Source organism: Anas acuta, chromosome 3, assembly GCF_963932015.1.
Source record: "Anas acuta chromosome 3, bAnaAcu1.1, whole genome shotgun sequence".
Classification (NCBI taxonomy): Eukaryota; Metazoa; Chordata; class Aves; order Anseriformes; family Anatidae; genus Anas; species Anas acuta.
Genome location: NC_088981.1, coordinates 67,736,112 through 67,762,599, shown reverse-complemented (window position 1 = coordinate 67,762,599; position 26,488 = coordinate 67,736,112). Strand labels below are relative to the sequence as shown.

The 26,488-nt window shown below is 39.5% G+C and overlaps 1 protein-coding gene across 3 annotated transcripts in view; it reads left to right on the top strand.

Moving 5' to 3' along the window:
- Positions 1 to 4,812: 4,812 nt before the first annotated feature.
- Positions 4,813 to 26,488, top strand: part of DSE (dermatan sulfate epimerase) — a 34,588-nt gene continuing 12,912 nt past the window's right edge. Inside the window, exons 1-2 of one of the 3 annotated variants that reach the window (XM_068677649.1) lie at positions 4,813 to 4,946; positions 16,489 to 16,957. In XM_068677649.1, coding sequence (XP_068533750.1) covers positions 4,922 to 4,946; positions 16,489 to 16,957 — 494 coding nt within the window. In that variant the 5' untranslated portion in view covers positions 4,813 to 4,921. Of the gene's footprint in view, positions 4,947 to 5,307; positions 5,574 to 16,488; positions 16,958 to 26,488 lie in introns of those variants that run through there. The other 2 variants (XM_068677650.1, XM_068677651.1) reach the window with 2 other exon arrangements.

Sequence of the window (26,488 nt, the reverse complement as noted above, 5' to 3'; positions counted from 1 at the left end):
AGCCAACATTCCCCCACATGAGTCTGCAATTAGGATAAGTTTTGAAAATTAGAGCTCCCTTCATGTGGCACTAATACTGTCCAGGGGGAACCACTGGGCAAAGCAGCCCAGACCAAAGAGGGCAGGGTGAGCATTGTGCAAGGATGCAGATTTGCAATTCTGCAGTTCAGTGACAAGAAGAGGCTGGCCTTATGTTCTTGTACTGAAGATTTCAGCTCACAAGGCTGAGATCAGAAATCATCACATCTGAACATGAGAGCAGAAGGGAACACAAGGGTTACAGTTATAGGAAAATCAATTGTTTTGGGGAATTAGTGAAAGAATCTGGAGAATTTTGTATTTTTCTCTCTTTTCATTTGAAGAGTTTTGTCACTTAATAAGAAAAGTAGAAGTGTCTCTTACATGGAAATTAGGGACTGAACACATCACACAGAATAGGACTTCATAGAGAGGGAGGTACTTAAAAAAAATAAAAACAGGAGAAGTGTTTATATAATAATAAAAGGAGAAGACTTGCTGTTGCGTAGGCTTGGAAGGAAGAAAGGTAAAAATGGCCAAGACTGTGTATGTGAAACAGACAGAAAGACATACCTGTAAGCTAGCATGTTCAGTCCTAAAAAAAGCAACGTCCCCACATTTTCACAACTAAATAAGAACCAAAGGCTTTAAAATGTACGAATCATCAGCAGGTATTTCATGTCTCCTCCAGAAAGGGTGGGCCCTCCATCACTGGCTTCATGCCACCCTGCTATCTCCCTTTCTCACTGCCATAGCACAGCACTGGGGGTTGCTGCCCCTTCACATCCTCCTGGGCAGTGCAGCAGTGAAATAAAGCGTTCCTTCCTTGTCTGCACCCAGCACCTTTCCCCTTCTCTCTGGGCTCTAAGCCAGCTGTCCACAGGGTCATCTTGGATACTGTCACTTCTCAAACATTTACTCTGAGGGGAAAAAGGATAGATGTCAAAATCACTGGTGGACTTTTGGAAGACTTACATTTCATGCTTACGCGTCTAAGACAGTGACTTCTCTGTGTGTTCACTAAAAAAAACCTGTCATTCCTGGAATGGAGCTACCTCTACCATGTACATTTGGCTCATTCTCTAAGGCACCAGGCATTTCCTGTTCCTAGTAACATTGCTTGTCATAAAGGCCAAGGAAAAATAAATAAAGAGCATGTGACGTACGAGCAAAACCGTCTCTGACCTGAAGGGTTTTCAAACAATTTCCATGGAACATGCACTGCAGAACTAGCCAAGTCAATAGTCTTCAGCTCTAAAAGGTAAATATAACTCCTCTCCTAAATCCTTTATGGAGCAATGCCACCTGAAATGTCAATTTGCTATATGTTTCACTGTTGCATGATGTAACTTAAGGAAATGATAGCTACAAAATTTATTAATTGCAGTGGGATTTTTCTGAGAAGAGAAGGAGAAGGAGAAGGAGAAGGAGAAGGAGAAGGAGAAGGAGAAGGAGAAGGAGAAGGAGAAGGAGAAGGAGAAGGAGAAGGAGAAAGGAATAAACAATAAGGGTTTCTGATATCTGAGAGCAGAGAGGGAGCGAGACACTTCAGGGACAGAAGTACCATGAGAGTGAAAATCGTATGATGATATGTTACTGAGTCAATCATTTAAGCCAACTTTAGTGTTGGTGGTAAGAATAAGTAGCTTGGGGGCGTGATTCATCATGTCCTAAAGATGTCCTAAACAGGTCAGACAAATTCTGTTCAAAAAGTACTTACTTTTCTCTGCAGTTATAAAGGGAGCCTAATGTGACTACATCAGAGGTGGTTTATTGGCCAACCATAGAACAAAAGCACATAACACATTTAATGTTTAAGGAAGGGTTAGATATATAACAGCCAGAATTTATGTTCCAGAAGCTTTATTGTTTAATTGTTTTACAATCATTTAATTGACATAGATAAATTATCTTGATATAGATATATCTATTGTCCATAGATATATCATTTTATCATTTTCTCCTTTCTGCCCTCAGCAACAAATTCACTGGTATGTGGCAAGGCCGGCACACCCAGCCTTAGCAGGGCAGGTTATAGCCACTGTGTGGCTAAGCCACTTCAGAGAAGTGAAGGGCATAGTGTGGTGGTTTTACCGTGCTAGGCAGCTAAACACCACAACCGCTCTCTCACTCCCCCTCCTTAGATGAGGAGGGGAAGAAGTAAAGTAAAGAACAACTCATGGGTTGAGATGAAGATAATTTATTTAAAGGAAAAAAAAAAAAAAATTATTATTATTAAGGAAAGATTATTATTAACTAAAAAATTTAACTAAAGGGGGAAAAAAGAGAAAGGGGATAAGGGAGGTGGAAAGAGAAAAATAAATAAATAAATAAATAAAATAAAGGCTATGTGGAAGTGCAGAGGAAAGAAATTACTCTCTACTTCCCACAAATGAGCGATGCTTGACCACATCCTTGAAGCAGGGCCTCAACTCAACGTAGCCTATTTTCGGGAGGAGGACTAACGTTTTCCCAACGAGAGCCCACCCTTCCCCTCTTCTTCCTGTTTCCACCTTTTCTTGCTGAGTGTGACATCAGATGGTATGGAATATCCCTTTGGTTGGTTGAAGTCAGCTGCCCCGGTGATGTTTCTCTTCTCACTTTTTTGCCCACCCCTTAGGAGGGTTAGAGAGAGTCCTGATGCTGTGCCAGCACTGCTCAGCAGCAGACACAACACTGGTGTGATAACACTGCTGTTCCAGCTACAAGTGCAGAGTACAGCACTGTATGGGCTGCTGCAGGGAAAGTTAACGTTCCAGCCAGTACACATAGGAAGATCAGAGATCACAAACGTGCCTATGCAAGTTGCATTTTGAACATAATCATACAGAGTGGGACTGGGAAGGACCTGCAGGTCATGTGGTCATGACCTTGTTATTAAAGGAAAGCTCCATCAGACTTTCTAGACCTGAACTATTCCTGTTAAGTACATGCTGAACTGTTCTTAAAAAGCCTTCAGCGACAGCAATGTCAATTATTCCTGCTAGTTTAACTTTTATTTACACTTACAGATACTTTTGTTGTTGTTGCTTTTCCCATTTAGCTTAAATTTCTCTTATAGCAACACACACACTGCTCCCAGAGGATGTGGATAAGAGATTATTCTCTTCAGCAGCTTTTATGTAGCTGAAGGTTGTTGTCATATCTTCCTCCAGTCAGATTCTCATCCTTAGGCTATTTTTTCCAGTCTTCCTGTGTACATAATGCTCGCTAGACCTGGGATCTTTCTCATTTCTCTCCTCTCTCCACATGGTCCATATCTTAAATAAAGTGTGGTGGCTGAAACAGAATACAGTTATCCAGCTAAGGCTTTATTTGTTTAGGGTAGAAGGATTTTTTTTCCTGAGTCTTATAAATAATTCTTCTGTTTATACACAAATGAATGGAAAATTCACAAATTCTTAAGAAATGCTGCAATAAACCTTTCCTGATTGTAGGGGTGATGGTGAAGTAAACAGCATCTGTTTACTGGATGTAAACAGAAAATTATTAGTGGCAATGATGAAATTAAACTAGAATAGAAATATCTTGCTCTCTTTTTACACAAGCCCCATTTTACACAAGGAGACATAAGGCAGAGAGGCTTTGGGACTCTCCACTTCACACATGGACATCCACCACTGTCTAATTCCACATCAGAACAGGACCCAAGCACAGCCCAACACATCCTCTATGGGAAAGAAACCTGACTGCACAGCCTACATGGGATCTGCAGTGTGCTTTGCCCAGGTATTCAGTTGGGACAAAGCAGCACAGTGCAGTTTCTCTGAAATACAAACAGGCACAACCACAGACTAAGGCCAGGATTTCAAATTATGCTGTTCAGAAGTGCAAGGTCTAATTCCGTATTACTTAGCATCAGATATTCAGTGCATTTAAATACCTTATGATGCAGTTGTACAACCAGTACGTAGACACCTCCCTCCTCGTCATTTTAGGCATCCTGATAATTTCAGAAATTCCAGCCAAATTTCCCTCTGAGCCACATCTGGCGGTGTTTGCAACTCTCCTCATGCTCATGCATGTCACAACATCGATATTTTACAACCGCAGTGTCAATGCAATAGCACAATACTATTCAAATAGGTGTTTAGAAACATATATTCTAATGATTAATCTGGTGTTTGCATGACTGAAACCAAAGCACTTTGTGCTTTTAGGCATGTCATTACTGGTAAAAAGTGAGGCTTCATTCCACGCTCTGGCACTGCTCTGAGTTTGCAGATCCCTATTCCTTATGCGATGACTGTCAATAGATACTTCTGGAAAATACAACAGAAGAATTAAAATAAATGTATAGTTTCTAGTTTTGCCTAGTTTCTACATGTTTACTAATCTTTATAGAACAGGAGGAAATCACACTGCTGTAAACCATGAAGATCCTGTTTAAAATCCCCCTCTCAGAAAATGCAGTTTAACGCTGTCAGAGCAAGGGAACTGAGCACTTATAGGCCATTGAGTGACTCAGTAGCACCAGTAAGCTGACTTAAAATAAAGAATAAGCTTTGGGAAATCTAAACCTCAGGTACCTGGACTGCATCCCAACCCATATCACATGTAAATATTTTTATTTTGATCCCAGTCCAATAGTCTGAGGATGACAAAGCGTGCTCAGTTTTCTGAAGCCAACAAACATTCGAAATCCTTTGTTTCTTACTTTTTCCTGGTTACAGTGACCAAGAAAGCATAAACGACTGTTCCAAAGGATCATTTGTTTTGTCTTCTTTTGCATTACTTTCCTAGGTATCTTGAAAAAGGTTAGGATGATTGGCTTGATCGGTCCTGGCGTTTCGCATTTCTGCTTTACACGGGAAACATTTATATAAATAGCCCCACCATACTTAGGGGAGCAGATTAGCAAATTGCCTTTTTGTTTCTTCGCTGCCTTGTGGGAACTTTCCGCATGGGAGGTCCCAGCGCACAGCACGGTAAGAGACGGGTATCGGCTGGATCATCCCGGATGGTTTCATCAATCTCTGCGCAAAACCACACCGCCGACACTCAGTGTCGGGGGGGGGGGGGGGGCGGGCGCGTATTTCCTTTTCGTTCATTTATTTATTTATTTACTTATTTATTTATTTATTTATATTTTTGCTTTTCGCTGACGGCTCTCCCCACCTCGGTCCCGCTGGGGTGGGGGAAGCAGGAGGGGGCCAGGAGCTCTCCCCGAACCTGGTGGGGGCACAGCCACAGCGGGGCTGCGGCGCTGCCACGGCGTGAGGGGCCGCCGGGGGGAGGGAGGGGAAAGAGGGGGAGGAGGAGGAGGACTGGGAGAGGTAAGGAAGGCGGGCGGAGGGCGGGGTGGAGGGGGAAGGGGGAGCTACTTTCTTCCTGAGTTGAAAAACGCACCCCCATCCCGTCCCCCCGCCTTGTCCCCCGGGGGAGAAGCCGTGGCTGAGGAGCCTGAGCAAAGCCGAGCTGGGCCAGGCTGGGGTGAGTGGGTCCCGGTCCCGGTCCTAGTCCCAGTCCCAGCCCCAGTCCTGGGGAGCAGCGGCTTCACCTGCCCGTGCCCCCCGGAGCACCGCCGATGAGTTGAGCCCCCGCTCCCGTAGAAGGTAGGCACCCGTGTCTGGCGCTTGGGGAAGCCGAGGAGCAGGAAAAGGGGGATTTGCCCCGTACGACTTCCTGCCGCTTTCCTCCTCCTCCTTCTTTTTTATTTATTTTTTGTTTATTTATTTTATTTTGCTGGGGAAGTCGCTGCTGTAACTCGTGGTGCCCAGCCGGCCCCTCCGCTGGCTCTCACGTTGACATCCGTGCATGCAGACGCTTCGCTGACCTCCAAAAAATGTAAAGCTGCGACGTTTTCCTGCTTTTTTTTTTTTTTTTTTTTTTCAAGCTGGAGCTGCTGCCTTGCTGGACGTGAGCACTGACAGCGTAAGAAGTGGCTACAGCTGTGAATGAAATAGGGGAAATGTTGCTCAAGCGGCTGGGGGGTTTTGGTCACCCTGAGAAAACCAATTGCAGTTTAACGCTAAGGTTTTAATGTAGCCTAAACAAAGGCAAAGCAAATCTCCGCTAAGGATTGCCACATCACGTTTATCTTGCCAGCAATTATTGTAACTCAGCGCAGTATTTCAAGAAGGGAACAATGCAACTGAAGGGCAGCAATGGGAATCAATAATTCAGATTCTGCTTATTGCTCTGAAAGACTCTTGCTGTGTAGCCTTGGGCAAGTCGCCCCACCTCTCCACATCTCTGCTTCTTCCCTCGTAAAACAGATAAATTCACTTGCCCGCTTCGTGGAGGTGTTGAGAGGCTTAATTAATGAATTTCTTTCAGAACCATTTGGAGATCATTGGGTGCATTTTTTTTTTTCTACAGAAGCACTAACTATTATTCCAACTAGGATTTTTTTTATTGTATGTCGCTGCCTACATGTGTTTCTTTTGTGACCTACATTAGTTAAAGTTTTTAAAGGAAGTCAGCAAAGAACCAGTTCTGCAGTGGGATTTTCCCAACTGTAAACTTCACTAGCAAGAAAAAACTAAAATACACTGATCCTAGGCAGTTTCATTGGGAAAGAACAGTTAGTGCTTTAACAAAATATCCTTTTATTATTCAATATAAGAGTTTGGTTTTGTTGCTTGAAGTATTGGAACACTTAGCATAGTCTTGCATTGCCATGAAAAAAAAAAAGAGTGCTGTTATTTAATACAAGAGCAAGATAGGAGAATAGTTTATAAACATATCTGTATCCTGTGCCATGGGTACAGGCCTCAGAAGACACTGGGTGCTGGTTTGTCATTCCATAGCCATGTACAATCTCTTCCAAAACCAGTACTTTGGTCACAGAATATACAGAAGAAATGTGTGAGTTGGCTTCTTATGGTAAAAGCTGAGAGATTTTAGTTGCCCAAGGGAGCTCAGCTGTTATCAGAGTTTATTTTACATGTTTTAATTAGGTATTCAGTAAAGTTCTGTATCATAGTGGAGAGGAAAATGTGTTTAATTACCAGGATGAATGTTAGATTTGATTTTCATAGGTTGCATACCGTTACAATAAAGTTAAAAGGACTAGCCAAAAGCTAGTTTAGAGTGGTGATTCTGTTTTGCTACTTCTTAAAGGCTCATCTCAAACACTGTGCTGCATTTCTTATTCTCAAGTACTCTAACAGCACATACACATACACTTTCTTGAAAAAGCTGGGTAATGTTTGTTTGTTTTTTTTCTCCAAATAAAGAAAGACTGGATCAGTGGTGGTAGAGAGTCATTACCATTAACAGGTAGCTATTGAGTTGTGGATGTACATAACCATCTGATTTGCTGGTGGAGAAATCCATCACATCCATCAGTACCTGGCAGTTTGAGCAGTGAGAGCGGAGGTCAGATGAGGATGTCAATGAGTCTGTACAACTGAAACATTCCTTCTCATGGAAGTGATTGCATTTAGTTAAAACTGAGTCACATTCCTAGGACTGCATTTGGAAACTTGTACATCTGGCACCCACAACATACTCTAGCAACAAGCAGAAAAGTTTAGTTACTACTGCTTTGTTCCTGGACATTTTGAAACAAATAAAGCTTTTTTTTTTTTTTTTCTTCCCTCTGAACAGATTAAAAATGTAAACAAGGAAACAACTTTCTGTAACCATCGTTTCTTGGTTTAGACTTGATAATCCAAGTCAGGAGAGTAGAAGAGAATGTCTTTTTACTTAGCAAGCTGTATTGGCAAATATATTTCAGCCGCAAGTTTGTCCTGGCTTTTTGCACTTTCCTTGCTGTTTCCACTCAGCTGATCTAGACAAAAGAGCTGAACTTCAGTCCCCTGAAGTTACTACAACGTGGTGCCAATTTGTGTTCACAACTGCAGCCACGTATTTATAATAAATAGGCTTAATATTTGATTGAAAGCCTTTCCGTTGAGCTGCTTCTCTGTTTGGGTGGATAAGACTTGTACCAAAGTATGAAGGAACGTGGTCCACGGATGATGTCCCAAGTGTGCATTAAGGTGTGACTTCTTCACTATAATCAGGAGGTCAAGTTTCTGCTCACCTATACAAGGATTCATTCACTCCACAGGTTCAAAACTTCCTCTTGCAAAACCCCTGGTATGTGTCTGTCAGCACAGCTAAGCACAGTGGGAATATGGTGAGGTGTGAAGTTGCTTCATTAGCAAAAACCCCAAACCCCTGTACATTGCACTTTTTTCGGACTCAGTTGTTTGCTCACGATGGGAACAGAGCAGAGCCTGCATTAAAGCCTGCCAGGAAAAATTAAATTTTGCTGATGTGATATGGGTCCTTTCTCACTAGTGCTTGGTCATCAGAAGTTTAGCGGAAGCAAGGTGTTGTTAACTTAGTCCTGACCTATGAGGTCTGGTCATTTTGGGGATCGTGTGAAGGACAGAGCACTGGAAATTGCTTCTCCCATCAGATGCTGATGTCCCACTTTAATCTGCTGTTGGGACATAGATGTTAAAGCCCAGGCACAGTAAGGCCATTATTTATTGAGCTTGAAATTACCATTGCTTGGTTTTTGTTGTCACATCCCGTCCTCCCCACCCAGTTTAGACTCAATCCCTCCTACAACAGGGATTAGCAACAGCCTTATTCAGAACAGACAACAAATTGCATGTACTCTGGTTGTTTTACTCAAGTAGGTATTGTATTTCAGTAGCAGATAGACTTTTAATATTTTAACATTAGAGTTCTGCTACAGTTGTCCTGGTTAATAGTCTTGCTTTTTGTTGTTGTCGTTGTTGCCTTTTTTGTTTGATAGAGCCATCCTAAGTGTTCTAATTAATTGGCTGCTAAGAGCTATTAAAGTATTCATAAAATTTGTTTGAAAAAAATCTGTGGCTTTCATATCATTTTAAAGCTTTTTAATCATATCCTTATAACTATGGTGTATTATGTTTTTCTACTGAAGCAGTCTGTGAGGCTTCAGTTGTGCTGCAAGAGCCCTGCCTGCATAGCTCAAGGTCAGAAATGAGACAACACAATTCTAAATTTCAAGATCAGCCTATTAATTTTATGGTTGTGTTGAAGACTAATCAAGTAAATTTGTAATCCCAACTGAGAAGCTAAGTTTTGCAGTAGTAGCGAAGCCTTTAACTGTATCTGTATTTGAGGCTTCTTTCCAGGAAAATGTACTTGGTACTTCATATCAGGACTGTTTTGAGCAACAGTAATATTGTAATCACCCTGAAGGAGCCACATGGTACTCTTGAGTTTGTACCTTGGAAAAAGTCAGATGCATCTTGATGGTCACTCTTGAGTTTGTACCTTGGAAAAAGTCAGATGCATCTGATGATAAAGAACAGCATATTGATCTGTGTGAGATGTGGCTATCAGGTAGGGTGGTGCAGCTTAGGTCCACAAACACAGGCATTCATTTTGCAATTCTGTGTTCTTGAGCTGACTAGCATAAATGTCTTTGGTCTTTGATGGTGCTCCTATGTGCTGTTAGTATACATTAACAGAAATGAAAAGTAAAAATTATTATAGTTTTGTATGCTAGACTGAGTCATTAACAGGGTATGGAAACAGTTAAAATGTGCTTTGCTTCCATAGCAAGTGAAGGATGTACTGCCTGATGCATTTCCATTGTTGGTATGACATCCTGCAGAAGTACTTTACAGATATAAATACTTGATATCTTCAACTGCTGAAGTGTGTAGATAGGAAGAAAGGGAAAGAACTGGTTTTATAAAACTGCATCTGTGACATTCATGTCCAGCATCTTGGATTCATGATTCATTGATTGAAGGTCCATGATCACAATAAGCATGAAAGTTTAAAACTTCATTATACACAGTGGAGATGAACAACAAGCCAGGGGACTTAAAACTTTTACAGATATTTAGAGGAGTAAAGACTGAGGTTAATAAAGAAGTATTAGTTGGAAAAGAAGATAGAAACTAAGGTCAGAGATGAAAACACCAGTGTCAGTATCAGAAGTCTCTGGTGCTGTAATCAGTCACCTTAAATGTGAGGGAAGCTCCATGGCATGCAACAGTTCGAGTAGGCTGTATTAATCACAAAGATGAACTTCATTTTGACAGCAGTAAAGTTGCCTCTCCCCTTTTACATGTATGATTAATTTTTTGTCCTTTATTTGCACCTCCTGCCTATTGGCAGTCATGCTCTGAATGTTTTGCAGCTTTTCCTGTGTGCTGTAGTTCTGCATGATCCATGCATAGATCACAGTAACCTCAAATAATCTCTTCCTTTGCCTACTTCCTGTTGTGAGACACTGTTTTGCTGTTAGCTGGTGGGCTTCCTTCACAGGAATCCTTCTGCATGGTTTCTGATACCCTGAGCCCAAGCGTTCACACTCTTCCAGATAGCTGAATGGGTCGGCTTACATGGGCCAGAAATAGCTGTATTTTTTAGCAGCTGCCAGATTAATTGTCTTTCACCACCCAAATTGTTACAGGAACTTTTCTGTTTTTCTGCACTGTCTATTACAACAATAGTCCTAGTCCCTAACAGCGTCCTGCACTCCATAACAGTTTAGCAGAGGAACGAGTGGTTTGCAGATTGACCTCTGGGACATCAGTGGGATAGTGGAGTCAATATTTTATTTTGGCCTGTAGGAAGATTCTCAAACTTTCTTTAGTGGTAGCTTCTGTGAAAGCTATTTTTTATTATCTAAATGGCCTTTTACAAATTATTTCATCTCAGGATATATTAAAAATAAGTGCTGCTGCTCTAAAGGAGATGTTTCAATGGTAATTCAAAGTTTTGTCTTTGATGGTAAAAGTGACTGAGCTTTCATTTCATCCACTGACTGTGGATGCCTTAACAGGCATGTCTGTACTGGTTGGGAATGAGTGCCTTTATGGTTCTGTATATCAAAATAACTTTCTTATTCGTTCTACATAGTGAAGTGTATGGAATAAAAGATCCCAGTAAGAGTTAAGAATAGTAATATTAGTACAACCAAAACATTATTGAGAAAGCATTTGTGTGGTGGAATAAATTATAAAATAGCAGAAAATTCCAAATTCTCAGGCTATGGTTTGGGCATGCAGACAATTTAAATCTTGTTTTCACTTGAGGCAGAGAAAAGGTTATGCATTCAGTGTGTATGTTAATTTATATATGTGGTAGTAAAATAGACAAACAAGATTTTAAATGAAAGGAATAAGCAGATGAAGTTTCCACAGCAGATAACTTACACATCCTACTGTAAACTTATAAAAATATTTTGTAGTTACTGTTCTGTCTGTAGCACAGTGTAGAATGAGTGTAAGCCATCGTTGTCAAAGAATGATACTCACACAGCTCTTTACTGTGCTAAATAGATCCATTGAATTTTGCACTTAGATCAAAGGACAGGCACAAGTTTAAATCTTGACAGCTGACATGATGTCATATATTGATAATTAGTTTAGGAACTGGTTCTTTTTGGTTGTCTTTATGATTTTCACAGTACAATTGTTATACAGACATGAGCTGATGTGAAGCTTATTTTAAGTTATTTCAGATCATTTTAGAACAAATGCATGGGTACCTGAGCTATATATTCTTTATTGTAGATCTGATTCAGAATCATATTTAAGACTTCAGTATATAAGCTTTTAAATACTTTTGACATTATGTAATTGCAATGTAGCATATTTCTCATAGTGGAAAAAATCAGAGGAAGAAGTGAAGTAATGTCCCCTGGTGGTTAAGGTCATAATAGGTATTTTCAAGTTGTAAGCAGTGATTCTACACCTTCCCGGCATTTTCACTGCAGAGACAGATAGAAACTGGTTTTATCCGGCTGCTCAGAAGGAGACTGGAAGGAGGATTCCCAACTGCTCTTGTTCTGGAATGTGAGGTTCTCCTGCACTGGTGTCCAGCCCAGCTGCTTTGAAAGGGACTTGGAGTACTTGCTGATGTGGGAACTGTATAGCTTGGGAGTTTGGACACTAGATTTGTTGTGATTGCTGCAGCACAACGTTTATACTTTTCTTGGTCCTGCTGTGCTGCCTAATTTTGCGCTCAGATTTTTCTATGAGTCAGTAGGAACTGAATGGCAACATACAGGAATTGGTCTCTTGACCCTTTCACTCTGTTTTCATGGGGTTAGTCTGCATTGTTTTGTCCTTAAATGTCATTGGATTCAGTAGGTGACTTGGTTGCTCTCTTGTTTTTAAATACAATTGCAAAATATTCTGATCAGTGATAAAACTGACAAAATAAATCCTCAATTGCTATAAGCACTGTGGTTTTAAAACATCACTACTTCCAGCTGATAAACTCAATTTTATATATGCTGGTCCTCCACCATGAGGTGGAGGAGGGCCCATGGCCTCTGTGGGCGTAGGTGAGGCAAGAGCTCTGTGCTGTGACAGTCATACCCAGTGGGACTGAGTGGGCAGGTGTGGTTTGTACGTGTCCCAGACCTGGCTCTGGGGAAGTGCTCTCATACAGAAACCTGAATAATCCATGGTGTTGTGATGCCTTCTGTTCATGGAAATTTTAATCACCAGCAATCCCAAATACTAAAATACTACCTTTTCTGATGTTGGATATACAAGTTGATGAGAGCACCATTTGAGAGGTGACGCATGGGCTGGTCTCAGAAATGCTACCAGAGACACCTGTGACTTCTTTCTTCTAGGAAGTGATAAAAGTGTTGCCCCAGCAAAAATCATGCACAAAGTATAGTGCTCTTCAGAACTGATACCGCAGAAAACCACGGTTCTCCAAATGGCTTTTTTTTTTTTTTTTTTAGTGTTCCACAAGAAGATCAAATTGCTTTGAGGATGGCTGTGCTGGCTGGTGGTCCCAACCACACTGTTCTTTCTCCGCTCCCCCTTCTCCTGCTCCAACCTTCTCGCTGCTGGTGCTGTCTTTCATTGTATAAGTAGCTGGAGTAAACAGGGCCTAGGTTTTCCTTTAAACAGTGTTTATTTGGTGAACCTACTGTGTATATACCAATGTCCAGTTCAATTAGTAGCATTAGTTTAACAATTCCTGTTTTTTTTCTCCAGTTGAACATCCACTCTTTGATGCAATGGGGAGAATTGAAATAGTTAAGATTTAGTCTGTTTTCTTCTAGAATAAATGATGTTCTTTACTGTTTGTTTCTGCTGGCAATGGAGTGGAAATCATGCCAAATGCTCTTTCAGTCTAGGACTGAGTGACAACCTTTCAAAGCACATGGTATATTAACATTTTCTTCTGCAGGCAAACATCCTTCACTCTCCTTATTTTTAATATTTTATCAGGTTGAGGTTTCCAAACTGAATAATAATAATACATAAAAAAAAAAAGTTTCAGAGAAGGTTGAGTTGCTTGGTAAAGTTTTTCTTGGAAAATTCAGTTGGTAATGAAGTAGTGTAATATGAGAACAAGAAATTCTTTTAATGAAAAAAAAAATATTATTGTGAGTGAGATTTAAGTGATCAGAAAGCCCAAGCTCCCTTACGTTTGTGCCCTGTGTATTGAACAAATTTGTTGCAGTTTCACTCACAACTGGTAAGCTGGAATTTATGTGGCCAGTTATCTATCCATGTTTGGGTTCACCTAAGCTATGGAGATAATCGGGTTTTATATGTACATTTCCAAATAATGGTGTATTTTTCTTCAGGTTTTAATATGCAAGTAAGTTAATTGAGGGAACATCAAAATATGGAGTTCAACACACACAATCTGCATTATGCTTTGGTGGTTTGGTGTTATTCCACCTAATGGTACACATACCGTTGTAAAGAAATTTAGATAGTCCCTAAATGTTACTGGCTTTTGTCGGGTTCTCCTATTGGAGGTGCTTTGGTTCTTTTGCAGTCTGGAGCCTCTCTCACCTGATAATTTTTGAAATGTTTTTGGAGATGTCTTATAAACCAATTTAGCTTCTAAACAATTATAGAAGTGAGAATGATCAAACATACCCCTTAGCCCTGTGGAGTTACTGGAACAAGTCAGTAAATCAGTGCAGTGCATGCTCAGGTCTGGTTCTAGTCAGGGAAGTCCTCAGTTGAGTGTGTAGTTCAAGGCAGTTTAGTTTCTTGTAATCCCTTTGGGACTGGTTAGTCTGGGCTGTCTGTAAGCACATAGTCTGTATTTCCTTGCTATCTGGGTGATAGTGGACATCCACACTTCTATTATATTTGGAGCTTTGTGATTCTTATTATTAATTTTCCTGGTCCTGCTCTTAAGGGCATCACAGCTGAGAAAACACAGAAATCTTCTGTGTTAAATCTTCTCATCCTCTGTAGAATCTTTGGGGCCATACTCATGCCATTTTGGGTCCTCACCTCAGTGATATCAACCATGTGGTTGTAGCTGGTGCCTCCACAGAGGTTTGCATGGGAAGGAAGGTGGGCTCCTTATTAGCTGCTTCCTCCAGCCACTAGTCTCATGGTGCTGAGCCCTGCGAAGTTGAGGAGCAGGGCTCACAGGCCTTGCTAAATTGCTGCCACCATGGGCTGTTGTCTTTATATCATAGAAGGGACGTTAGTATGATTTGACCATGAATAAGTAACAATGACTTAGTAGTCTTGCTTTTGTCACTGTCTATTGACTTTTCCATACCCTCATTCTGTGTATGCTAGTTATGAGTATATGATATACCCATTTTCTAGTTATCCTATTTTTAGGCCAAACACTGTGGTTTGGTGGTTGCCTCTAATATACAAGGTAAAAAATAATAATAATGTATTGTGTTTTAAACATGATGTGCTGGTCTGGCAGCTTCTTAGCTCCTTCATTTCAAAATATACTTTTGTATGATTCCATTATTTACAGATGAGGATACCAAGGGGCTAGAGTCTGTTTGGATAAACTACCGTGCATGTTTCTTTGTGTGTGCATATGTGGTGAGAGGCTATGTAGACATAGTAAAAGTATTACCAACTAAACCACTCTTTGATCTGTGTAATGTGTCCTGTAATGGTTGGTTTACATCCAAAAAAGGGCAGAACTTACCTGCAAAATGCATTAGCATACTGTGAAAATGTCATCTTCCATTACTCTCTGTTAAAGCAATTATGCTATGCACTGTAATGCAAAAAAGTAGGCAGTTATAGAGTACAATATTATTTTTACCCTAAGAAGGAATGCACAAGAAAAGATGTACTTCTTGGCTAAAATTACTTTCTCCCAAATTAATTTTGGGAGCTGAACATGAACGACTAGAGGTTCTGTGTACCTAGTGGTTGTTGAGGGACACAGTCCAACAAGGTTATCTTGTTGTTTCTGTGTGTATTAATGACATTGTAGAATCAGGATGTGGGTCTCTAAATAAGGTTTCGGCAGCCTAAGTTTCTGTTAGGAAATTTTGGCATCTATATGTTCAGAGCTGTGGGGAGAAATAAAAGGTTGCTTTGTACTTCAGCTTCTTGAGAGTTTTATTACTGAATCCTATGAAACAAGTTTTCCATGGAAAAAGATTGTTATTGTTCTTAGGTTTTCTTTCTTTCTGTCTATTTCTCTTTTTAATAATTGAAAACTACTGTTCATTATTTACATAAAACTGTCTCTCTTGGGTCTGCTTTCTGTAACCTTTCCCCTGTGAAGAATTTGAGGAATTTGCTGGCTTTCCTCAGGGGGATCCTGGCCATGTTTTATCTGAGACTTCAGGCTAGATAGTTGGTATTTCTTTCGAAGTAGCTTACTATATTTAAATAGTTGCATTTAACCTCAGTATAGATTTGTCATTTGAGCACATTTTGAGAAGCTGTGTATGTAGAAAAAAATGTACTTTAACCTTCAGCCTTCTTGGTAGCTGGCAGTAAATCTCCAAATGCAAAATGGTGAGCCCCTTAGGAAAAAAAAAAAATAATACAAAATACCTAAATGCCCTAGAGACTAGGTATTTCAGCTGTTTTTCTAAGGTTCAGCCTGTTTCTTTTTCTCTTTTCTTTTTGTCATGTCGGATATTATTATTATTAATAATAATAATAATACTTAGGTGGTAGTGTATGTTTGTTGTTTTTTTTTTAGATGTGCGGGTGTTTTTGTTTTTTCTTTTTCTTTTTTTTTTTTTTTAAGTGAGGACGTGTCAGAACTGGAGGCCCTGAGCACAGTATAAAATGACCCCTGCGCAAACTCCAGCATTCCACATCCTTCATTCTCCAGCTGTTAACATCAGCCAATGCAGCACGCAGGCTTGGCTGCTGCTAGCACCATCTCAGTGGCTGTCTCCACGCCTCCTTCCTTCCCTCTGTGCTGTCTCTGCTTGCCAGTACAGTCAGCAGTGCTTTGAATTAGGCATTGCTGCAATTACTTGAAATCTTGGTGAGTTCAGAGCACCAAGAGATGTCAGTGTGTTCATTTGCCTTGTATCAGCTACTGGAGGGAAAGACGTGGGAGGGAGAGGCTTTCTGCAAAGCATACAGGCTTTCCTTTAGGATAAATTGCTCAGTAGGTGTTTTGTCTGAACGATTCATATAGAAATGATTTGAAAGCCAGTTGGACAATCCATTATTATTATTTTTTAAGTCTAGATGGAATCATATTTCCTAGAAAGCATCCTTAATTATATTGCCTCACAGACTATTTTTCTAACTCCTTCTCATCTGTCTTCCGTAGGATATTTCAAAGATGGTTTGGCTCCCACTGGGGCTTGGAGATCTGATGCCACAATGAGGACTCACACACGGGGAGCCCCAAGTGTGTTTTTCATACACACAATTTGCTTTGCCTTTGCCTTCGGAGCCAGGGAGAACCCGGATGCAATGGTTCCTTTTGTCAACGCCAACTATGACAGCTATCCCATGCTCTACTTTTCCAAGGGGGATGTGGAGGGTCTGCGTCTCCAGGCAGCCACCACGCACCGGCACATTGCAGCTCGGCTGATCGAGGCAGTGCAAACGATGCTCTCCAATCCCCTGGAGTACCTGCCTCCCTGGGACCCGAAGGAGTTCAGCGCTCGGTGGAATGAAATTTACGGCAACAATCTTGGGGCCCTGGCAATGTTCTGCGTGCTCTACCCAGACAACATTGAGGCCATCGGCATGGCCAAGGATTACATGGAGAGGATGGCAGCTCAGCCTAGTTGGTAGATTTTTGTCTTTTTTTTTTTTAAGTTGCTGTTCTTAATGTATATTATGCTTGCAGCTGGAAGAGTGAGTTGGATAGGTGAATTACTTGAATTATTTAAGTTGACATTCTCTTTGACAGTAACTAACTTGTTGAATGCATTTACCCCTATCTGGACCAGTGGTGCCACACAGCTTTTGACCCTCACTGTAACTGCCCTGTTGTAAACTGATGCTGAAAGAAGGGTCTTTGTATACCATCCCAACTGCATTAAATATAAAAAACAGTCACAAACCACCACAGATCAGAAGCCAGGGTTTCACATCTGATTTGTAGTGAGAAGTGCTGAAAGTGTTTTTCTTCCTTTTTTTTTTTTTTAACAGACTTGTACATTTTCTTTGGGTAATGTTTCCCTAGGAAGAATTCAGGAAAGGGGAACCTGTGATAAAGGTATCATTAAGTGTAGGTACAAGTGACTCTCTGAGTTTCCTCAGTCAGGTGTTTTATGAATGCTCCAACATCTGTCTGAGCTTCAGTTCAGGCTTACAGCTCCACTTTGCCACACAATTATTCTCCTTAAGACTTACTAGGACATGATAAAAATAGTTGTCCCTGTAAATACTTTACTACAACTGTTTGAACATCTGGCATTTTTATGGCCAGGATTAACTTCACCTGGATATGAGTTGTTATACATGAGTTACTCTGTCCTTGCCCATACTCTCTCTACAGCAGAAGTTAATGTTCTCTCTGTATAAGTAGGTCTAGCAATTGAAATGCAAAGTTTCTCTCCTCCTCACCTTCCTTTTTCGTACCTACCAGCAATTTATCTTCTTTCCTCCTCTTCTCAGGCAGCTGTATTTCTCCTATCCACTAGCAGCAGTTGCTACTTCGTGCACCTTCCTGACTATGCCCCAGGTTTGCTGTCACTTTGAGGAGGTCAGAGGATAGAAATAGGGGTTTTGCCGGAACAAGGGCTTCTGCCCATGACAGTTAGCTGTAGCTAGAAAGGGACACCATATCCCTCCAACAGTGGCAGCTGCTGTCCAACAGCTCTGTGGTGGAAGCAGCTCACCAGAAGTCCAAGTCAGATTTCAAGTCAGCATAGGAGGAAGCATTAGCTGTTCAAGCAGTATTTGTTGCTCAGACCACTACTCCCTACCCTCTCTGGGGAAAGATCAACTAGTAATGTCCTATAAATGACTTCCAGCTCTGGACCTTCATGAGAAATATGCTAGATGGAGATTACATAACTTGGGATCTGTATCATCCTGATGGGCGTGATTTAAAAGCTATCACATTGTTCTGGTTCCCCTATACCATGTATTAAGCTGTTGAATGCTACAGAAATACATAGAGAAGAACAAAAGTGGTGGGAGGAAGAGTTGCAGTGGGTTTAAACTGATTGTATGTTAAGGAAGAGAGGACACGTGAGAGTTAGGAAGAAAAGTAGTGGCACAAAAAGATGGTGTTTGGTTCCACGTTTTTTTCAAAAATAGGAAATTGCCATCCAAAATAAATGTATAGCAATACAAACTCTCAGTCTTACCTTCATTTCACCACATAGCCTGGGAGGCAGCCTGTAGAACTGCCTTTCCCCTGGTAGACTGACAGCTGTATATTCTAGGTGAATCCCAGAATGTGTGACCATCTCTAGCACGACCTACAGACAGCTCCAAACTCATCACCTTCCTCCCTAGTTTCATTGCTCACACTCACTTTGGGTAGTGGAAATATGTAGCTATATGGCCATCTGTCACTGTTTTAGTTGAATAAGATGCAGACACACTGTTAAGCAAGCAGTCAAAGCCTAATCAATGTTCTGTGTGTAGGCAATAGGGTTGGGGTGAGCTGCTCTTTGTATAACAGAATCACAGAATCATCTAGGTTGGAAGAGACCTCCAAGATCACCTAGTACAACCTCTGGCCTAACACTAACAAGTCCACCACTAAACCATATCACTAACCCATATAACCTCCAAGCATGTCTAGCAGTCAGCTTTTCAAATGTTGTAACAGGAACAGGGACCTGTTTTTCAATTTTGTTTCTCCCTGTAGAACTTATGGCTGAAAATGCTGTCAGCATGGAGTTCACACTGTCTCCATCATTGATGGTAGTCATATCACAGAATGGCTGAGGTTGGAAGAGACCTCTGAAGACCACCTAGTCCAACTCCCCTGCCAAGCAGGGCCACCTACAGCATGCTGTACAGGATCACGCCCAGGCAGGTTTTGAATGTCTCCAGAGAAGGAGACTCCACAGCCTCTCTGGGCAATCTGTGCCAGGGCTCTCACCCTCACAGTAAAGTGCTCCCTCATATTCAGCCAGAACTTCCTGTGCTTCAGTTTGTGTCCACTGCCTCTCTTCCTGTCAATGGGCACAACTGAAAAGAGACCGGCTCCATTGTCTCGACATCCTCCCCTCAGATATTTATATACATTGATGAGGTTTCCCCTCAGTCTTCTCTTTTCCAGGCTAAACAGGCCCAGTTCTCCCAGCCTGGCCTCATACAACAGGTACTTCAGTCCTCTCATCTTCATAGCCCTCCTCCAGTAATTCTATGCCCCTCTTGTAGTGGGGAGCCCAAAACTGTAGATTCCTGTCCCTTGTCCAATGGAGATTTTGTAGGATTGTAGCATCACTGAGGTATTATTGTTATGGCTGGCTTTGTTCAAATAGGTCTACAGGTTCAGAAGCTGAAGGAGTGGACAGACAGATTTCATAAATCTGTTCTTCCCAAGCAATGCAGTTTAAAAAGTACCAGAGAAACATTTTACTACACACACTTCTCCACTTAGGATAAAACTAGGAAAAACAAACACTGCACATATGAGAGTTCTTGCCTGATCACTACTAGTAGGCAATTAGAAGTTCTGGACTTAAGTCCTGAATAAGGCTGGATGTGAACATTTCTTGCAATGTTGCAGAAATGGAACTATCATAAAATTTTTGTTCAGTCTATTTAATCATGCTTAGTTCTTAACAGGAGGGTGGAAAGAAGGACTTGTTTTCATGATGCTCAAGTTTAGAGCCTTGAATGTTGTGAGGCTCATCTGCCAAAACTGCTTATGCCAGCAGTAATGAGGGTTTGTCCGGAAATGTATCAGTAAAATAAAAGTAAGTCTGGATAAACATTTTTCTTCAGATACTTCTATAATGTAGGTGTCTAGACTGCCATGTAAATTGCCCTAAAAACTACTTTTTATCTCCGAGGAATAATCAACATGTGTTAGCAAGTTAGATCTGGCTGTCATATATGTTACTTTTTGGCAGCTTAATCCTTTCAAGAATATAATCTGTATTTATTTTTGACTTTTGCTGAAATGGCATTGACTTTTAAAGTAACTCTAGAATTTAAAAAAAAAAAGTTAAGTGGTTTCCTCTAATTTTCATAACAATCATAAATAAAATTTAAACCTTGTTAGGAAAAAAAAGTATGTTTTGGTAGTGTGTGCACTAGTTGGACAGATCGCTGGTTATTTGTCCAAGAATGTCAAGAGAGCAAGGAGACTGACATTCTTAAATCTCATCTTTATGTTAGTGAGTATCCTCTATAGTCCAAATATAGTTCAATATTACCAGGACAAAGATAAGATAGTTTACTGATAATTGATGCATGCTTTGAACGGGCATGTAATGAAGCACTTATGTCTTTTCTCAACTACTGTGATAGTCAGTATATATCACATAATAAAAGACACCCTTAATTGAATTCCCATCCGTGTAGGCTAACAGAGCTTGAGCTGTTTGTCATAACAACCGCCGTTGATAGTCATGCTGCTCATAACAGAGCATCCATAATTGCTACATCCTGGAGTAGGTTTACATTTTAAAATAAACAAAGGGTCAATGGCTAATAGTTCACTGTAATAATCATCTAAATAATACAGGAACAGACAATGTTTTGAAGGTTAGCAGGAGCAGGGAAATGTAGTACATAATTGTTTCAATGAAAATAGATGAATTTTTACTGTTAAAAATTAAAACCTGGTGTTAAATAACATGCTTGGTCTTCTCATGATTCAATAACTAAATGCTGTCTAAAAACTTAGGGAAAGTTTGTCCTTATTTAAGCCATATTATCTTATTTTACAGAGAGCAGAGGATATAGATCAGCTTTCTGGCATTTTATCTCCAGCTTGCTTCTTGAACACTCCCTACCAGACATGCATTATTGGCAGAGGGGATCTGCACTAGTGATTTTTTCCATATGCTGTCTTGGCCTCTTCCAGCACTGAGTAAAGTGATGTAATTAGAGTCACACATCATGCAGAAATAAGAGTCCAGTCAGACTCTGTATTTTGGACAAAGTGAAAAAGTTTCTTCTTTACTAAGCCTGTTGTATGAACAAATACCTCAGAAGTTCACAAATTCTGCACCCTGTTCACAGGTATTTCCCTCTTTAGAGTTGCTAGACAAGGGATTTCTGTGTTTTGTTTGTTTTTGTTTTTGTTTTTTTCCTTGGGGGGGAGGGCGCATAGTTCACACACCAGTTTTTGAACACAAGTATGTTACCAATGTACAGTAAGGTGTAGGATTTGACAGCAAGCCTGACTTCATGGGTTTCACATTGGAGATAATTGCTGTCAAGCACATGCAAACATTCCAAGGAAATAGCAGTGAGGAAGTAAAAGCTAATAGGAGGCTTCGTCATAACAAATTTTTGGCCCTCCCAGTATTTCTTGTTAACCAGCAATCCAGTAGCTTTGTTAGTCCATGTTTATTGAAAGTATCGGAGCATGCTGTAGGACTGTTGCTGATAGTGTCCAGATAGCGCTCAGTGTAGAACAACATGAATTGTAAAGTAAAAGATATACAAATACTTAAATGTGTAGATAAATGTACAAATAGAATCCATTCACATGTGCTAAGTTGAAATCAAGTGAGGCTCTATGCTGACAACACAAATTTAGCACATCTGTTTGAGTCCTAATAATAACCACCAGACACATTCAAAGAATACTCAGAAGGGTTTTATAATACTAGAATAGAAATTAGTATATAGGAAGCCTGGAGGAGGATGCTGAGATAGTGTCCTACAGGGAGGAAGAAAAAGAAGGGTAGGAGGATGAATCTGATATCTGGAATATTTATTATTTTAGTAAGTGAAATATCGAACCTCCATGTTGTTTTTATCTTTTTCACCTGTAGCATTTAAAAACAGAAATTGTATGTGTCTGTAAAATTGACTTGTGAATTGTGAATGTCTGGCTAGCTGAAATTTGAAGAATTTCTCCTACATTTTCTATTTTAATGTATGGTTCCAGCTAGGTTTTTTAGGAGATAAATTGTTGCTGAAGTTCTGCAGTGACTACAGGAAGCTCACGTGCCTAATATAAAAATTCTCTACAATGAGAGCTAGAGGTAATCTAGAAATAATAACATAACTAAATTTCTGTGTTTGCTTTATGTGGTACTGAGAACTATCAAGACAGATTTGGTTCTTGTTTATTAATTTGTCAGTGTGGAAGGATCATGGTTGACGCTAAGAGAGAGCCAAGTTTGAAAGGGACTGTCTTATCATCAAAGACAAAACTGATTGAAAATGATATGAAAGCAGTTTTAGAAGTAGTAGAATGATGGTTATAAGCCCATAGGGAAACATGGAGAAAGAGAGGATAGACAGTAGCTGAAAGTTTCTAAAGGAGTAAAATTGTAGTTGCCTCCTCAGTGCCTAAGTGGTACAACCCTACTTTTATAATAAGCTCTCAGACAACATTTTTCAGAAGTATTGTATGTTGTCATTTTTTTCTGGTATAAATTTAACCTTTTATACCTAAGAACTACTTGTCTGCTTATGAACTGAGATGAAATAAGCATGAGTGGGTCTCAGTGACTGCTGTTGAAACACGGATGATAAAGGGATATGTGCAAACTTATGTTTTACCTTAGACATAGGAAATATTAGTCATCAGTTTTTCAGGGACTTTAAAAAAAAAGTTCTTAGTATTTTTATGGTTGCAAATGGTTGAGCACTTGAGTTTTGCAGATAATATGGCTTTTGCTCTGATGGCAACCAGAAAAATATTGGAACAGTGAAAGCTGAGACATTGTTTTGGATGGAAGAGATTTTTTCAAGGATTTTCTTCTTTCAAAAAAAAAAAAAAAAAAAGGAAGACATTGTTCTGATAGTGAACAAAGTATTCAATTTAAGCACAAGAAAATATTTTGTTTTAGAGACTTTCTAAGAAAAATACTGGACATTGAGTCTAGTTTATAAAATAAATGCTGGTGGTCTCATTTCCCTTGGTGGTTATGCTTCCTCTTGGTATGTATGCTTCCTCTGTTCAAGAAAGAATATTTCCTTTGCCTGATTGAAGGTTTAAAGCTGTATCACCTACTCCCAGAAGTAGGTCAGAACAATAGCAAGGTTATCTGGAGTTCCAGGGTGTTGATGTTGACGTTGGCATTGGCAAATCTGTATGATTATACAGTTGGCCTCAGGACTGAGAGCTCAGTTGGCACTATTACATGCCACATTCGCATCCATGCTTCACATTTAGCGTGCATTAAGCTCAACCATTCTGTTACCTAGCTACTATGTCTAAGATGGATTACATCAAAAAGTACTAAAGGGATGTCCTTGGACTAATTTTCAGCTGTAATCCTCCTGAATAGAGCCCTCATTCATTTGCCTTTGCATCTACCTAATGCAAATGAGAGTTCCAGTACTGTGAAGTGATTTCTGCCATGTTTCCTCCAATCATTAGCTTAATCTGCCCTCAACCTCCAAGTTATTCTGCAGTAAGTAATTTGTCATGGGGAAGTTTGGAGCATTAAGCTTCGGGATGTGGATTACTTGCGTAATATATGTGTCAGGATATGCTTAGTGCTTCATTTTGCAGTCAGCTATACCATGTTATTTATTGATACAGAAGCTGGAAATCAGATAACACAATACCCAGATAGGTATTATGTTTCTCAAGTTAGAGCGAGTTATTTTCCTTTTTAGTTCAATTTGTTTTTAAGAATTGGATACAAAGTGAAGGCAGGCTGATTCTAAATATCCCATAGGCAGTGATCAAGGACCTCACTTTAAGTGGGAGAATTGCTTGTCTTAAATCCTGCCTTGAAATGGACATACAGTATATTTTTTTTCCTCTTATCTTACATTTCTCAGAGAAATGATAATACTCCTGTTTTTGATAATGCAGTAGTTATTAGTAGAGAGAAATGAGGGAATAATACAAAAAAACAATTTCTACTGAAAGACGAGACATTAGCAAATTTAGTGGTATTGTCAAGAAGTGATGAGGTTGTGGTAATTTTACCACGATTTTTCTTGGTGTTGTTTTTGTTTCAAGGAGACGGGATATTGATTTTTAATTCCTATGCAAAAAGGTGGTATATATGCCATTAATCTTGGACGGTGCAGTGAACTCATGGTGGTTCCTGACAGTAAAAACTGAAGAATTGAACCATAATCAACTTCAGGTTCATTGTTTTTTACAGAAGGTGACAAATCTAACACACACACACACCACCTTATGCTATGCTAAAATACTCAAAACATGTAGGAAAACCCCATTACTTACATAAAACCTTATCTGTGATCTTTTAAGTTTCATCGTGGAGGATCTACATCAAAGTTAATGTTTAAAGTAATAAAAATAATTTAAACAACAACAACAACAACAAAGTTGTGGGTTGGAACTAGATGATCTTTAAGGTCCCTTCCAACCCTAGCCATTCTATGATTCTATGAAAGAGAAATGAACAAAGCAACCCAGGCATGTGTTTGCAACTAAGTAGTTGTTCTGCAGTAAAGAATCCATTGTAGACATTTGGACTTTGGATCCCTGGATTTTTTATTTTTATTTTTTTAACATCTGATACCTTTTAAAGACAGGAGAGGCTGGCTACAGCACTAAAAGATTGCCTGCTGCCCTCAGACATGGTTAATTGCTAAGCTGAGGTTCATACTGGCTCATGTTTTTTCAGTCTAGATAAGATTAGAAAAGAGCTGTTTTCAGCATGTTTTCACCCATCTTTACTTGTATTAATACAAACAACTTTAATATTTCAGAACAGAGTAGTTCATAATAGCCTTGAAAACTTTTGTCACAGACCATGCTCATTGCAGGCCTGTGGTACCATGCTTTCCCACGGCTTATCAGCCAGGCAGTTTACCACATCTGACACTCGCAATCTATTTGAAATATGAGAGCACAATTTAGATACAAAAAGTGTTTAATGCTTACTACTTGACCATTCTTGGGAATAATTTCACACATTGTTTAGTGTACATTGCTTGATTCCATTGAAATGAAGTTAATGGAAGCACACAGATTTATATCAGCTAAATCGCTAAATGAACAAGGGAAGTTCATTTTAAGAACAGATGTTAGCTGTAAGCTTTGTATGTTTAGAAATAAGTGTATTTAAATCATCATGTTTAGTTTTCCCTGTTACTTGCGTATATCTCCTCTGTTAAATTTTATTTACTTACTATACACAATTGCTATTTGATGGAAGTAATTACAAAATTACTTCGTCTAAACCTGAGGGGGTTCACTATAACAATGTTTAGGCTTAGGAAGCTCAACATAAGGTGTTTTTTTGGTTTTGTTTTGTTTTTTTGTTTTTGTTTTTTCCACTGAAAGATTTGATTTTTCTTTTTGCTGAAGAAGTCAACTTAAATGTAGTAATAACTGATCAGCTTATCCTTTCTTTTGTAGAGCATTTTCTATTTTATCAGAAATGTTGCCACAGACATTAATGTAAAATCTTATGCTATAGAATTTGATGCTGGGTTGTGCTCAAAACAAAATACGAAGTTAGCAAATATCAAGCCAAATATCTTAACAAGGAAATTCACAATAAATCAGTTCTATTGTCAAATCCCGTTTCAGGTGAAGTTGATAAAGACCATTAAATGGATTTTAACACATTCTAATTAGCAGTTTATACGTTGTTATAAGTATACTGAAATTGAATTAAATGTTTTAAGTCAAATTATTTCGTTATTCTTTCCTTCTATTAATATATAGCTTAGCCTCAAGCATGTGCTAATTATTCTATACTAAGGTCTTTAAAGTCATATTTCCTGTTCCTATTTGAATTCTGATCTATGAATGTGCAAAGGTTTGGTGAAAAGCAAAATTAAAAGTACTTTGCAAATTTGGGTTCATGATATAGCTGGTCAGAGATAAAGATGTTATGTATATCCAGCATAGAATAGAGTTTCATTTTTACATATATGTCTAATTACATTTTAAGAGTTTTTCCAATGATACCAAAGAATAAGCAGAAATCATAGAGTCATAGAATCATTTGAGATTGAAAAATGACCTGTTAACTGAGATTTTCAATTTTTGTGCCTCCATGACACAGTATAAATATACCCAGTGAAGAGTTGCTTTCCCAGTTCAGTTATGGTTTCTTCTAGTCCGTCTTGAAGTATGGAAATAATGAATTCCTAGGTAAAGCATGTAAGTGTTTTGGCCTACAGGTCTGTAATTTTTTCCCACAACAATTAACCCAAAGCATAAATATAAAAATTTTACTATACCTGGCTGGAAGCCTTTGTTGATGAGTTCAGAGTTTGAA